This window comes from Bombus pascuorum, chromosome 4 (assembly GCF_905332965.1).
Source record: "Bombus pascuorum chromosome 4, iyBomPasc1.1, whole genome shotgun sequence".
Classification (NCBI taxonomy): domain Eukaryota; kingdom Metazoa; phylum Arthropoda; class Insecta; order Hymenoptera; family Apidae; genus Bombus; species Bombus pascuorum.
In genome coordinates this window covers 5,996,832-6,012,516 of record NC_083491.1, presented here as the reverse complement: position 1 = coordinate 6,012,516, position 15,685 = coordinate 5,996,832, and the positions used below count along the sequence as shown (strand labels likewise).

The following is a 15,685-nucleotide window of genomic DNA, read 5'->3' as shown; positions in this document are numbered from 1 at the left end:
AGTCGAGAGATAAGCGAACGAGATCTCGCGTGTCATTTCGTCATAATTCTTGACGGTAATTTATGCTTTTCGTAGAAAAGTTGGTGGAACCGGGGGAGGGGGGATGGTAGGAGTAGGAAACTAAAAACAGACGCGGATGGTTTGGGAAAAGGTCGTCAGGAGATGGAAGAAATAGCGAAAACGCGAAAACAGAACCACTTTGCCGGGGACAATATCGTATGTTTGAGCTACTCCGTAAAATAAACAGCGGCCGTCTTCCTCCGGTTTTTCACATTTTCATACGTTGTTTCAACTCCCCCGCCTCATACAAGCCCCCTGTCAGCGATTGTTAGCGAAAGGTAAACTTTGGATGCGTACTTTCATTCCGATCTTTTTTGATTTTATTTGACCATTGCTTATTTCCTCTGGCTGTTGAGTTTCTTTTTTCACGTTGTTCTTCCTTGTTTGTTTGTTTGTTCCTTGGTAAATGTTTCTTTAATTCCACTCTGTTCCATAGCGTCGCCTTTAATTTCTGTTTTATCGAAAATTATTTCAGTAACTGTGACTCGTAGTCTGTTTTTTCTTTTCAGCTCCATCTTTCCTTTTTTTTTTTTCTTTACCTTTTTTCTTTTCGTAATCTTCACTACACACACGTTTGTCTTCTTTTCTTGGGTTTATTGCAGAGTTCCGTAGGTATGTCCCACGCTGCGTTTCGCATTAGTTCATCCAGCTCCACTTTGCCACTCTATTTTTCTTGCCGTCGTTTTCAATTTCTTCCTCCACGCTGCACTTCCTTTTCTTTCCGCAACTGCTCCATTATTTATTTCTCTTGTTTTCGCTACATCTCCTCCACGACAATTCCTCAGCCGTCTTATTCTCTTTTTCATTTTATTACTAGCTCAACATTTCTTCCATCAAGATCCTCCAGTCTCTCTGACAATACTCCCGCTTTAATCCTGTTCACATTCTTTTCTCCGTTCCGCTTATTTTTGGCTCACTTCTTCCTTTTTAATTCCATTTCTATCATCCCTCGATTCTTTCGCGTATTTCCCCTAAATTCCTTCTCTTACTTCGCCCGTTTCCGCGTTCCTCCGACAGAAGTTTTCCATTGAATGCTCCACACCGTCTTCGTTTCACTGCCCCAAAAGGAGGAACGGAAGAGAAAGAGGGAGAGATTCTCATGAGAAAGCAGTCCCTGCACGAGCCCGTATTCTTACGCAACCAACCAGCCGCGCCGATGTACGACTGTTTATTAAAAAGCTTTTAGCGATATTAGACTGTCCACGAGAAAATTTCCTTCGAGCGACGAGGCGTGCCGTGAAATTTTACCGGACTCGCTCGCTCCTTCCATTCGTTATCGAGATATAGATGGGAAATTAGGCGGCAAAGTTGGCGTTAATGAAATCTTTCGTGGCAGAATTATCTATTAGCAATAGAGTAATTCACCTGAAAGAAAAGAGAGTATTTTGCCAAAGAACGGTTCTACGAGGAACTGGTTTATAGGATTAAAATTGCTTCTATTCTAGCATACAAGGAATGAAATACGAAATTCATTTTTCTTTCACGTTTGAAAAAAATTCGCGAATTCGTGACGCAACGAAAGGAGGAAAATTGCACGTTTTTTCCCGTGGTCGGACCGGACAATAACCGTAAACTATTTTACAACCCGCTACCGATCGAATTTATTTCTCCTAGGAACGATGCTTCGTTACGACTACGAGAAAAAAGAAAGAAATGAAAAAAAGTTGGAAAAATATTTCTCGACATAGCGAATGAAGTATCAGAACGTATACCAGAGGCGAAAGAAAGAGACGATAGAGGAAACCTTTGAAAACTTGTTATTACATAGTCCCGGTTTGTCTCCTTTCGTATCTCCCATGTTCTCTTCGCGTTACGAGAAATGACAGAATTACTCGACTATTTTCCCTGCTCGTCCTTATTTGACCGATTGTCGTCGGCACTCGTATCAAGCCATTTTCCGTTGAAATCGGAGTTCAGAGGCAAAGAAAATCTCGGATTAATTCAAACGTACGAAAGAATTCCTGCCTCGATCCCGTTCCTTTCTCCTCGATGGCAAACTTATCGTTTAAAACTCGCGTGGATTTTCCAAGAGTAAAGTGGGATAATTGAGATCTTCGAACTCTGTGAACGAAACAGTGTTTAGTTTATTTTAAATCGATTAAATCTCGGTGATTAGCGATCGAACATCGCTAAAGTACCAACTAGTGTCGAATAAACTCTGCAAAGTCATCAGAGTGGCAAGCTGAAGCATTAGGAGCTCGCTTTCGCCCAATTACCGCGGTCTTTGATGCGTGAATAACCGCACACGCTCATAGAAACTTCTCACCTGTGGCGCGCATCGGTGCGTGTTCGCCGTTGACGCTAATTGTCGAATTCTCGCGCGATCGTTAACCGATTCGCGGCCAGCGTCCTGCACTTCTTTCTACAGAAAGTACTGCCGGTCGCCACGAGCGTGACTTCCGCTCCGTTTCGTCCCGAAGAGCTCGCTTTCTTCCGATAGGACGTGGTTTGCGGTGTACAGGCTTGGATGACCGGTTGACATATGTGGAAAACCGTACATCCTTCCCATGTGGCGGCCAACCATCTGCCCCCTGTGCTGGCTGGCGGCCGCTCCTCGACCACACTCTTCCGCCCACCCTCTCCGTCGCTTCTTTCTTTTTGCGATTGAGGTCGAGGAACAAGGGATCGTTGTTACGTAAGGAGTCTATTCTGCTGGCTTGTGGTCGATCCTGGTTTTGCTCTTTGCTTCTTGAAGTGTTAAACGTATCCTTTTCGTTGAATTGTTTAAAGAAGGTAATATCAGGACTTTTTTGATAAATGAAGAAAATTTGTGAGACGATGAGGTAAAGGCGTTGCATTAATCCATTTATACGGAATAATAGAAGAAAATAATACATACGCCGTTCGTTAACAAAATCTCTTGTAAGAAGTGTAACGCAAAAAGGCCTTTGACTTTCCTTTATGGAAATGCCAACGAATTTATCGCACAACCTAATATTCTCTCGTATAGATCAGTCTTGTTAAAATCATTTCTTGAATTTGCTTAAAGAATACTTGCGTGTTACTATCGGGGCATTCTTTAGGCGCCTATTACGTACAAGGAAAAAGTATAAGAGTAACGACGAGCGGAACAAAGGCAGCCCGTAACGACGACGAGCAGGGCAAAAGGCAACAATTGCGTGCAGTGTCTCTGCGAGACTGGAAGATGGTATAGGCTTTAATAAGTAATTGAATTACCCCGAATATATTAGAGGCGGCTGGCGAATGGCGAAGATAACGATGATGGTAAACACGAAGGGGGAAGGAATCAGGAAGAAAAATAAGGATACTCGAGGAATAAGTTCAGGGCTTTGAAACGAAGCAAATCGATCGGAAACCGCATCGGTTCTCGTCTCATGTCGATTAAGTGGTTTTCCTCGGATAACGACGGAATATTTAATAATATCTTTCGATCATTTGTCACTCGCGAAGAATTCTTCGCTGACGAAGGAAGGTATCTCGACTATGTTGTCGATTGCGGACAGCTTGACATCGATTCGGAAAATAAAGTGGCTTCTTAATCTCCTTGAATTTCGTTTGCAAGTAAGAAGAAGCCATTGGAAACAATAATGCTCGAGAATATTGGCTTGATTTTTTCCGAGGCCGATCCTTGAGACAGATTTATTGGCTCGTTCGGACAAGAGATTATTGAATTCTTCGAATTTTCCTGTCACAGGTTAAAGACGTCGATGATATAATCCGATTGATAGTTGCAATTGCATATTGGAGATCGGCTCGGATATCGAAGTTAGGGAACAAATACTATAAATATAAGCAGGGTGTTTCTTTTATTAAAACATAAAATAGGAGTGAGAGACGATCGGAGATAACGGTTCTTCAAATAATTTCATAACGTTGTGTATGATCGATAGAAAATAACAATAGAATTATACAATAAAGATTTATCTAACCTTATCGATCGATACACGTTTGATCTAACGCGATATGGTATCTTATGAATCATCTTATTATCTTATAAATTATGGTATCTTATGGTATCTTGTATCTAATGAAACATTTACGATTTTTCAAATACATTTATCCAAGTAAAAATTGCCCATTTGGTTAAAACACGCGCAAAAGACTAGCCATCCTTAGGTCATTCTTTTTTGCCCTCCGATATTCCATCCCCTTTTCGACCTTTTTCGCATTGTTAAATTCTCTCGCTTCAGTCGACACCCAACAGTCGGTTCGCTTCGTTAATACCTTTGATTTTCTCCCAATTAGTATAGCGAATTATTCATCGCCTTTGTTTGCCAGTTCCTCGGGAGAATAATAAGGTCGAAATGATCCATACAGGAAATTATATATCGATGGAAATTAACATTCTTGTTTAAATGAAGTCGGCGAACGATTTTCATTAATCACCTTATGAAAATTGATGGAACCGTATAATCGTGTCTCACTGTTCAATTAAAAAACAAAAGAGCAGAAAAGCTATGAATTTTCAGCCTCGATATATTGAGTTTCCGCTGCGAATTAAAATCGGCGCGATGAGTTAAACGATTTAGGCAGTCAAATGGAGCGTGATCGGTCGTGGAATCGGCGAGAGCTTAATTTACACTAGCGCTACGTGATCCGCATGCTTCGATTTGTTTTTGCCCCGATGGAGTTACAGGAATCAGTGAATTTTCGGTGGGCAATGTAGTAGCAAGAGGTAGAGAGACGGACGAATGTCTTTTCGAGATCCAGCGAAATGAAAGGAAGTCCGATCGATCCGATCGCGTCGCTATTCCTGCTCTTCCTCTCATTGAAAACTTGTAACGAGGCTTTTGTAATGCGAGGCATTCGAATGCAAATGCCCGACGGGCTTCTTCGCTACAGTTCGTTGAGAAACGACGTCGATTTAACGATTATCTTGGTCGAGAGGAATCTGCGGTTTCAACACGGATTCAAACGCCATCTCATTGCCCGGTGTAGATTTCAAATACGATCGATTTGTAATTTTTCCTTCCTTCGTTACGATAAAATATGAAAAGGACCGTTCGTTTACCGTGGCGTCGATGGGTCGATCCGACGTGGAAAACGAGTTTGATGGAATTAAACGAGGAAAGTTGGTAGAAAAGTTCAATTAGAAGCGTGTATAGAAAAATGGGATTTATTTCCTTAAAACATGCGCATGAAAGATAACAGAAAAACGATTTAAAGAGGAACTTTGAAAACGATTCGTGGGAAAATTACGAAGGCTTATTTCTATTCTATTTTACAAGTAGAAATCCAAAATCCTTGATGTAGATAACATTCTTGCGATTCATCGTTGTCCATCGGTTACAAGAGTTGGACGGGACAAGTTTGTCTAAATACATTGCGGAATTCTATTAACCTCACTCGGCATTCGAACGTTGTAATGCAGCGACATGTAACGTTACAAAAAAAAAAAAAATCGAAAAGAAAGATGGTCACAGTAGTCTCATATACACGTTGACGCGGATCGCCGATTTCCTCTAGCACACTCGTTCTTTTCTTCGCAATAGAACACGTATTTTATCTATCGAAATTATAAGTACACGAAGTACGCGATGCCCATTATGACGACCAGGCCACCCACCCACAACAAAGGCGATATTCCTTGATCCGGTTTGTTTTTGCCATCTTTCGAGTAATTCGACGGCCACGTCTGCTTAGGCGTGCTGCCATTTTTTTCTGACTCGACCAATTCGCCGACCTTATACTTATTCATTAAATTCAATGCATCTGTAGAGTGACCCACGTCGTCGAAGTCCTCGGAAGCGTCTTTGCCACCGTGCTCCAATAGAACCTCCTCGCCACCTGGATGCTCGTTTAAAAAGCTCGTCAGATCGTACACATTGTCGTGTATGATTAACAACGTCTTCTCCTTGCAGTTGAGGCCAACAACTTCGCTCCTCGTATACTGTTTACTCATGCTTTCGATGGAAATCTTCGATTACAGCAAGAATTCTGAAATTACAGAATAGATTAGTTTAATTATTTTAAAGTTATAGCAGATACATACTGGGTGGAATCGAATAACGCGATACAAAAGATTAATGTTCTTTCTTTTTGTTTGAAAAAAAAAGAGAGAGAGAGAGAGAGATAGAGAGGGAGAGAGAAAGACAACAGTAGTCGACTATTTCTGAGATTCTTCTCATGTTTCAAGTAAGAATTAATAGTTCATGCGACTGATCTTGTCAGTGGAAAAATTATCAGAAGGAACGGTATTGCGTAGCACAGTGACGCAAAAAGTTCGGTCTCTTTCAGTCGATATAGTTGGTAGATAATATGCGAAGTAAAAATATGAATAATATTTATGAGAGGAGATTATTTAACGATTCGGAGTTTCAATAATTGTTTTGTTGCATCTAAAGATGGTTGCGCTCCAGATTCGGGTCATATCCTATATATACTACTATATAGTATAAGCGATAAATATTTATGCATTTCGGGAAACAGCGAACAAAAGACGATACATAAATGAAACGTAAACGAATTCCTATTGGCATGCCAATCGAATAACGAATATTCTTCTTCATCAATTATATTTACACATTGTTTCACCGTGTCAAAAATGTAGAAAAATTGCAATTGTAATTTTCGTAATAATATGAGATTACTCAATGAATTTTAAGCAACATTCGTTCTAGTTTTCGTATGAAAATATCGTAACAAATTTACGGTTAAAATATGTAGATCCATGTCATGTTTATTCGTCGATTATTATTGAAAGTAATAATTTTGGGGGACGATGGAATAAATAATGTTGAGTAACAATCTGATCTTTTCAACTTACGAAGTTGTCGTATTTGACCAGATACGCGTCTTATAACGAGGGCACCAGCGGATGATGTTAATTTCATGTTGATAAAATGTTCGATCGATAGAGCTACGATATCTCATTTGTTTCGTTAGTCAGCAGAACGTTCTTTTTCGACAGATAATCAATAACGATTTTATCGAGGCCTTTTGTCCCTCTCATTCGCTTGATATCCGTTATTTGTCGAGTTGATTGTTCTTGTACTGGCGACACGATAAACGTCTCGCGAAACGTTTCATTACGTAATGATCGATCGATGCTAGAGAGATAATGACAATTGCAATACCGATAAATGAGTTACACACGAATATATTACATATGTCGCACTTTTCGTGTTTACAAAACTTGTAGTATGCTTTTGGTTACAACGCGATTCTAGTTCAAGGTAATAATCTCAAGGTAATAAGAAAAATGATTTACGCTTCTGACGTCAAGAGGTAAAATTTCATTTAGTCATTTCGAGACAAATCTCGTTCGGACGGGGGGAAGAAGCGAAGATATTGTCGATAAATCTACGGTTAAATATTCATCGTTGAAACAATTATTTACAAATTGAACTTTTTAAAGTGTTATAGTCTTGACCTAATCCATGAAAGTTGTTTTGCTTCAAAACTTCTTCGACAATATGATAAGGACTCTTTATAATTATTGCCGCCTCAGGAAGACCAGTTTAAAGATTACATAAATATGGAACAGAAATTGATAAAAAAAGCTATAAATTGCGGCGACAAGAATTTATTGATCTTCTCGCGAATATAAAAAGATTGAGGAGTATATAAATATTTTCGAAGCAGTTGCGAAAGAGATTCTAACTTGCACGAAGGCATATGATTTTCGGGGCGTCATCATCCATGATTGCGCGAAGGTCATCCAGATTATCCAATCGGCACGAGCGACGATTCTCTGCTTTTTCTAGCGACACAGTATCGTATAAAACTTTCCACGAGCCCGTTGATTAACAGATATCACTAATCACGCCGATATTTTTACGGAGCGAATATCAATCCAACGGAAGCAACGAGACTCGAATATTCGAGCGGTGGTGTGATCGATCGATTAATTTAGTCAGCCATGATGCAATTAAATGTCAAACTTCCTTATATTTCGTTGCACGTGCCAGTAAGATGACTTCATAGTCAGTCGCACTCTATGGGAGATCCTAATAACTGTTACCTTGAGAACACAACGAATTACGTCATTCTTTGTATTCATAAGAAACTATTTCGTTGTAAGCATACTGCAATAGTTATTTACAGCATTGATAAAATCAGGCTGTCGATCTAATTCGAAAGACATTCGATCGTTCGGGATACGTGTCGTCGACTATTTTTTTATTTATTCAAAATTACACGTGATTGTGAAGATTTTGAACGGTAAAACGACGAAAAATACACAACGCACTGTACGAGAGAGACTTATTAGTTGTCGAAAGTACAAATATTCGAAAGAAGCATAATAATTTAAATCGGTCGGTCGTCCAGGCGGATCAGTCAGCGAGAAGGGACGCCCGATCGAAGCGCCTCTTTTTCGCGTCGGCCATGTCTGTTCTGGCCAGAATCGAAGGTTCCATGCGACGCACGAACATCACACGTTATTCGTTCACTTCCTATGTTGATGCCCAAAGTCGAAACTGTGTCCGTTGATTATTAGAAGTAGAACACCTAACCACGTACCTTCTCGTTTACGTTTCTTCGCCTGCAAAACACGGCTTGTCGCTACCGCTTCTCGTGCCTCGACTGCTCTCAAATCGTCGGATTCCTTGGTCGATTCTCTGCGACCCGTAGCGCGGCGTGACGTGCTTCTGTGTATTCTCTCTAGCTCTCTGTGGGAGAAACGTGCCGAGGGAAGAACGCGGTCGAACGAAAAGGGAGGAACGATGGTCGAACGATCCGCTCTGACGAGTTTGCTTACGACGCTGCACCGGCACAAACACTGCCGCCAACCAGGTCAGCTCGTAGTAGCTTTATCCTTGCCCCCTCTAGATGCTGCCCCACCATGGGCCCCTTATTATCTTCGACTCCCACTCGTTCGCCATCTCCTCTCTTCTCTCGCTTTGTCATGCTGTACGGAGAGAAGTGGAAACTCAACGTTGGAGAAATTATTGCCCGCGTGGGTCCATATTTCTTCTTGGCATTGTTATGTGTATAGGTCGATGGTTTGTTAGATAACTTAAAGTTTCCCTAATATTAAAGAAGTTCGTGTCCGTTGTACGAAACGACACGAAAGGAACGCAATAGTAAATATTTTTTTCTTGGGAATGTTCAATGACAATAAGCAGAACTTTGAAGCGTATAGGAACGACGTTCTTGTAAATAAGTCGCAACTGTTCATAAAGATTTTTGTACCTCTTTCAAGGCCTGAATAACATTATTTTTGCACCACGCTGTATTTATACGATTTCGTTAGAAACGCTAATGGAGGTCTCGTTGATCGGTGGTATCCTGTTTTGCAAATTTTGCTTTGCTCCAGTATTACGTACTTTGCTAATCGATGTACGTGTCAGGATTTATCCATCGTGCACGTCACTAGACGAAGCAAAAAGTTCGTTTTATAATCATAAGATGTGTCGTTACGTATTAATGAAAATATATATGCGTAAGTTAAAAATGATATGTTAAAAGATTTTATCTTATCGTTTCATTTCGTTAATTTTATGATAACTCTATCTGTCCTACAAATTTTACATATGGGAAATATCCACGTGCCGTGACATAATATTTGAGAATATTCAAAACAGCTGAACTAGTGTACCGAACGTGCCATTAAATCCTCTATGAAAATTTCGCTAGTGTAAATACGGCGTTCCGGTAAAAAAAAACAAAAATCCGAGATTGCGAGGTCGTAAGTTACGAGTGTTGACAAACGAAGCAACTGATAAAACTAGTATTCGTAACGACAGCCGTTTTAACGTTCGTCCCAACCAATGCTAAGTTGTCTTTAAAACACGTGACGATGTTGATGTTTCACTATTGTATAAACCGCGGACATGTACTCTTTCCGTTTCATACTCAATGGAAATATGAGTCGTTAAATACTTTTAAAAAAAGGTAATGATGCGATGTTATACGGTGTTTTTATGAGAAGGCTGCTTTGCAACGAAAGCAGAACGACCTTTTATGATATTCGTGATAAGTCTCCACGAGGCTAATAAACTCTTGAAAATGGAGTAAGAAAAAGGTTCTTGCTTTACTTTCCATATCTTTTCATTCGTTGGTCGAGTAACATCTTTCGTTTTATTTTTCAAAACAGCAGCTACCGAATGTTGTTGATCGAATGTCATTCCGTGTATGTATGACCGCGCTAATAGATTATATAATAACGCGTACGTTATACGCTTCGACGTCATGAAAATAAAACAGCAATAATAGTAACACGAATCGATAATCGCCGAGTTTCGTGGAGACACGGGATCAGCCTAAATTCGAACTCACCTTGTGTATTGATCGCATTATAACACGCAGACCGACTTTAGTCGCATGCAACTGCACTCAGCTGAATCTGTACGCGCTAACCATGTAATGCAACTGCATCAATTGTGATTATCATGCGTCTATATTAATAAAACATCACGCATATACTTAAATTATTCTGAAAGCGTTCCGACTCTAGGCTTATCCCCACTGCGTTGCGAGAATCGTTACACGAATATCATCCGATTCCGATTGTTTTCCGACGCGACGTTCGATCTGTTGAATTTTTATCGAAAAATTGCAATTTATGTTTAGGAGGAAAATTTATAATTCCAACGAACCGTACAGAGCCATATTTCTGTGTAAAAGATAGATCCAGGTTGGGAAGGGATTGAAATCACGTTGCTCCAATTAATTAAACGGACGCATTGAACGTAGTGAATTCTGTAAATTCTCTATATAATTACGTTTGCAAACGAAATAGGAGCGGATGGTAACAAGAACCGCGTGGTAACTAGTAATTTTCCAAATATTCCATCCGTTTGTTTTCACTTTAAAACTCGCTTGTTTAAGCGATAGTTTCCGCTCAATCTCTTTTATAATTATGTGCTTGTTACGAGTATGCAACGAAGTTTTAAAAAAATAGATTGCTTCTTCTTTTTTTACCTGTGTATATCGTATGTTTCATAAAGTTTTGTAACATCGAAACTGTAATGTTGGAGAAACGCGCGAACGAAACGGATTCTCGGGCTAAAATGCCGGCTGCAGTCAGTTGAAAACTGCCAGTCACGATGACTAGGAGGCTCTCGTGCCCGACGCGGTTGCTCGATTGTTTGGCGAATCACGCTGCATCAACGAAATTTCTGTGCCATGCAGGGATTATGTAGCTATCTCGAGATAATTTCTACTGTGAATATTGACTTCAACGTTGTGTCAATTTTCTACGCGTTTTGCAACTATGCTTTGCTCGTTTAACCGGTCGATATAATAGCGAGATATACAAACGACGCTGTTTACTGGGATGGTTCGCGTGAATGGTTACTGCGATACTAGTCTGCGGATGTGATATAAAAAAATAGCTTGTTTTATTGATCGCGTGTCTGGATACGGGAGTACATCTTGTTCGACTGAATTTCCGTGTCACGAATTTTAATTTAAACGCGCAGCCGACGTGCCAGAATATCGAGGAAAAGATTGAATCTAGCTTGGTCAGACGTTGAAGAACATAATTTCATTGGACATGTATTTTTAAATATTGAAAAATAGATTGCGATCGGAATTAAATGAAAACGTCTCGACCTACCGCGTTTGAAAAACGAAACGACCAAGATACGAGCTTAGTTTGCCTTGTGTTTCGAAACTCCTGCGAAGAAATTGATTCGAATCAGATATTCGGTAAGTTTCTTAACGACTAGATAAGATATTTGCAAGCAAAATTCACTTTCTCCGATCGTTTCTTTGATACGAATAAATACATTTATTCTATATTAATTATACATTATCGTAGCAGGTTTCTGTGTCATTGGGAAATAGAAGAAAGAAACAGAAAAGAAGAGAAAGAACGAACAGAAACCCCCGCTCGTAAAAACGAATAATCGTTTTATTCGTCAAGATCGCGCATTTATCCTGACTTTATTTCTTTTACGAGTACCAGAAGTAATAAAATATAGATGCATAGACGACAACAGCAACTGCGATCATCACCGGTAGCCACGGTGACCGTTCGTGCTTCGGTGGCTCGTATTCCCAGGTGTCGTCGTCTATTGTGTCTTGCACACCTGGCGAACAGAAATTAGTTTATAGCTATATAAAATCACGTATTTTTCAGATTTTTCAAATTTCTTTAAATGTTTTTAACTTTTTAACTCAACCGAGCAGAATAACGAGACAGATATATTATTTGCGATTGAAATTAAGATACGGAAGTGAAGTTAAAGATAAAGTTCCTAAATTAGTCACAATTCTATTGCTTATCAGTTTTCCAATATTATTCATGTCTTGTAGATAGTGGATAATGTATTACTGGAAGGATGGCCGGTATAGGAAATCTGATTGGTTATTTCACTCAGCGCAACCATAAAGATAAGCACGCGTATTGACTGAATATGTCACGTATATAAACAAAATAACACAACAACGCATAACAGTGCTATCAGATTAATCATTTTTTCCAGCGACAGTTCCATGCGTAAGAAATACTACACGAATGACTAAAAAGAACATTCTTTTTTACTTTCCATGACTTTTTTTTGCTGTTATTTAGATAACATAAAAATTGAAAATATTGTGACAAATAGATAACGTACCACCGGAAGATGTGCCTGGGGAAGATGTCGTGTCTCCGGAAAGGCTACCGACCAGCGTTCCAATTTTGTAGTTCTCACGAAGCTGTATAGCTTCGGTAGTGTGTCCAATGTCGTCGAAACATATCGTCGAGTCTTGTCCACCTAAATTCAACAAGACATCCTCCCCGCCTGGATGCTCGCTTAAAAATTTTGTAATATCGTACACGCCGTCTTGATACACTATCCATAGATCCTTAGCCGTGTTGTGTTTCGCTACTTCTTGCGCCGAATAGATCTTTGACATTTTTCTGTTTAATTTTACTCACCGGTAATTCTTGATATCTGAAGAATAAAAGAGAAATCGAGGGTATTGAATTTTATCCTTTAAAAGGTCCTATATACATAAAGATAAATTATACAACAAACGAAAGTAAAAATAATATTGACGTTGATCTCTTGTCTGTTTGTTGTACGATACGTAGACTTATTTTCCCGATATTCTTGACGGAATTTGTAAACTTTCGATGGGGAAGTCGAGTCGAGATTTCAAGAATGTCAGCCTTACGAAATCTATCGTCTTCTCGATCTTTGTAAAATCGTGTTGCGGTACCGTTGGTGTCTCAACCGGAAGACTGCAGTTCCAATACCAAACTATGTGTCTTCGGTAACGGCTAAAGTTCGTGCCTCGTATTGATTCCTGGGTCATTTGAGATTTCAGATTGTTTTCTTTTCTTATTTTCCGTTTAAAAGATGTCTTGCACGAAGTAATCCTTCCGTTGGGAGCAAAAGAAATGGCGCTGCGCGAGACATTACTCGTCTACAACTAAAGTCAATGGCCACGCGAACATTCCTCTTTTCCCTTTTTTCTTCGAGAAAGCCGGCTTCTCGGTCATCTTTCACGCGCTCGTTCGTATTTGACGCGACTTCCTATTCTCGTGTTTCATAATATTCACGGTCCTCTATAGTGGATACATTTTTTGAAGAAAGACGAATATTTCGCGCGACATTCGAAGATCGTCCGATTACGCTCGTTTAAACATTCATGAGCTTAAACGTGAATATTTCGTTTTTTACGTTGGTTCTGTGAAAGGATCCGGTAACGCTGTGTCATCGTATCTATCTAGTCGATCTAGGTCTCAAGCATTTTCAGAGTCTTACAAAGTAGAAAAGTTATATGCTATCTGAATGATAGCTGCGAAAACCTTCGACGAAAAAAAAAAAAAAAAGAGAAAAAAGCAAAAGCAACAAAACTTAAATACTACTTTACATTCAGAATAATCGAAGCTTACCTGCATAAAATTTGTCAACCGACGTTATTAACGAGTTCTTCGAGCTTCACCGGTGATAATATTTTCGAAACAGTCGTCGTCGTAGCTAGAAACTAACTGAATTGGCATATTTTTTTCCTTACGGTGTCGAAGTTCGAGGCTCTATAAACGCATAATGACCCGATGAAAATTCATGCGTCATTTGCGCAGTCATTTACACAGAATAGAACTACGTTATCGATCGATAAATTCTTGATGTGACTATCGAAATTGTGTCCGTTTCGTTTTAATACCGATGCCCATGGGCGTCGATTTATTTCTCTGGGGAGTCGTGAAATAATAAATATAAATTTGCATCGTAGGGAGAACCGTGCAACAAAAACAAATCGCTCCAAGAGTACAGTAGACTCTGTCGGTTGGTTTCTATATTACGATTTTCCGAGTAATGGAATACGGCGCTATATGTTTCTTGCATCGCAGTACCCGACCATTTAATTAGTATAATCCTTTGTCAATTTGTCTCTGTCCTTGCACTAAGAAGCATAAATCGTGTCTATATATCCAAATCAATGTCCGCAGACCATTATCGATTTTTTCGTTATTTTTGTTATACGCCTCATTTATACATGAATATTTTGCACGTTTCAGTCTTACAAGTTAACTTGGTTTGAACGAGCAGAATCTAGAGTCCATTAACGCTCGATTTTGTTCATCGTTGATACTTCTGACAGCAGAACGTCGAGCTCGTACGATTCGTATAATTTCTGTTCGTTGATCGACCGTTGGATCGTGAAATTATCTACGTTTATTCTTTCAATAAAGCTCGTCAAATTATTTGAATCTATCGGATCGAGGAAACATCGTTGTATGCCGTCACACGGTGAGAATCAACGTGTAAGCGTTAGTTGGAAAACCGGAAGTATTTAATATGTCGAAAGAAACAAGGTGGAATCGAGAGGCAAAGGGTCGAGAGTGATCAGGCAGATTCTGTCTCCGGCAACAGCAATCCGGTTCTACGTGACCGGATGTCTGCGTTCGGAAACGGATGGATGGATGCAAGAGAAGCGGACGACGCCATTCGCTTTGATCTGTGTAATTAAACGGTGCAATTTCCACACAATGTCGAATATCCATTGCCGGAAACGTATCTGCTGATTGGATTGCCTCGCGCCGATCTTTTCATCCTCGCGGGAATGCCGAGCAATTTTCAAGGAGGAACACCAAATTTTGGCAATTGTAATTAGTAGGTATATTCGAGATCGAACGACTGGAAAGTGTCAAGTTTTCCACTTCGTTAGATTCGAATGGAGAGGGCAGACGTTGAAGACCATCAAGGTAGATGAGCACGAACGACAGGGGTGCAATTATCTTTACATCTGCCAGTTCGTTCCTAATCACCGGTTCTTCTTTCATTACGATCCTCCCTGATTATCACGGCGAATAATCGCGCTAATTTCATCAAAGCTGTCTCACGCGATTCGACTTTGTTGCAAACGATATCCACGTTGTATTTCCGAGCGGATCAAGCAAAGAAAATGCAAAGAGACGAAACCTTCTGCGAATGTTGTACTCTGACAAACCTCAGTTTGTCACGATTCGTGTGATCAGAAGTCAATCGCTAATTTTAATTACCGCCGTGTTGCACGGTATTTCTTTATTTCTTTCTTGCAACCCTTCTCATTTTCCTAAGAGAAATCAGAGATCTTGGCACGATAATTACGTTAAAGCGTTTCTAGTAGGGAGAGAGAGAAAGAGAAGGCCTCTGTTGGAGAAGAAAGAGAGAGATAGATTAAAGGTGACCAAATGGCTACGTTTACCGCTTTTAACCCGACCCTGTCTCTGAAAGTACAATCTCGAGAAACAAGGGGCTGACTGTTAACCAACTCGAAGCACGCGATCCGACCATTGGCG

At 39.9% G+C, this 15,685-nt stretch overlaps 3 protein-coding genes across 9 annotated transcripts in view; 1 reads left to right on the top strand and 2 right to left on the bottom strand.

Annotated features, from left to right (window-relative positions):
• The window catches only part of LOC132905968 (heterogeneous nuclear ribonucleoprotein K), a 92,916-nt gene that overhangs the window by 70,400 nt on the left and 6,831 nt on the right, over nt 1–15,685 (top strand). The window lies entirely within an intron of this gene.
• Nucleotides 5,122–8,780, bottom strand: LOC132905972 (cytochrome b5-like). Its single transcript, XM_060957773.1, has 2 exons — nt 8,485–8,780; nt 5,122–5,958 (listed from the first exon to the last, which is right to left on the bottom strand). The coding sequence occupies exon 2, from the start codon at nt 5,921–5,923 to the stop codon at nt 5,537–5,539; it is 387 nt and encodes a 128-aa protein (XP_060813756.1). The 5' UTR covers nt 5,924–5,958; nt 8,485–8,780; the 3' UTR covers nt 5,122–5,536.
• On the bottom strand, nt 11,675–13,938 carry LOC132905971 (cytochrome b5-like). The gene is made up of 3 exons (XM_060957772.1): nt 13,796–13,938; nt 12,528–12,848; nt 11,675–11,999 (listed from the first exon to the last, which is right to left on the bottom strand). Exons 2-3 carry the CDS (start codon nt 12,808–12,810, stop codon nt 11,863–11,865), a joined length of 420 nt encoding a protein of 139 aa, XP_060813755.1. The 5' UTR covers nt 12,811–12,848; nt 13,796–13,938; the 3' UTR covers nt 11,675–11,862.

Excerpts from the sequence above, each read along its gene's own strand:
- LOC132905972 (XM_060957773.1), bottom strand. The coding sequence starts at position 5,923 with ATGAGTAAACAGTATACGAGGAGCGAAGTTGTTGGCCTCAACTGCAAG.
- LOC132905971 (XM_060957772.1), bottom strand. The coding sequence starts at position 12,810 with ATGTCAAAGATCTATTCGGCGCAAGAAGTAGCGAAACACAACACGGCT. Across the intron at positions 12,000-12,527 it reads CCCAGGCACATCTTCCGGTG|GTGTGCAAGACACAATAGAC; the intron begins GTACGTTATCTA and ends TCTGTTCGCCAG.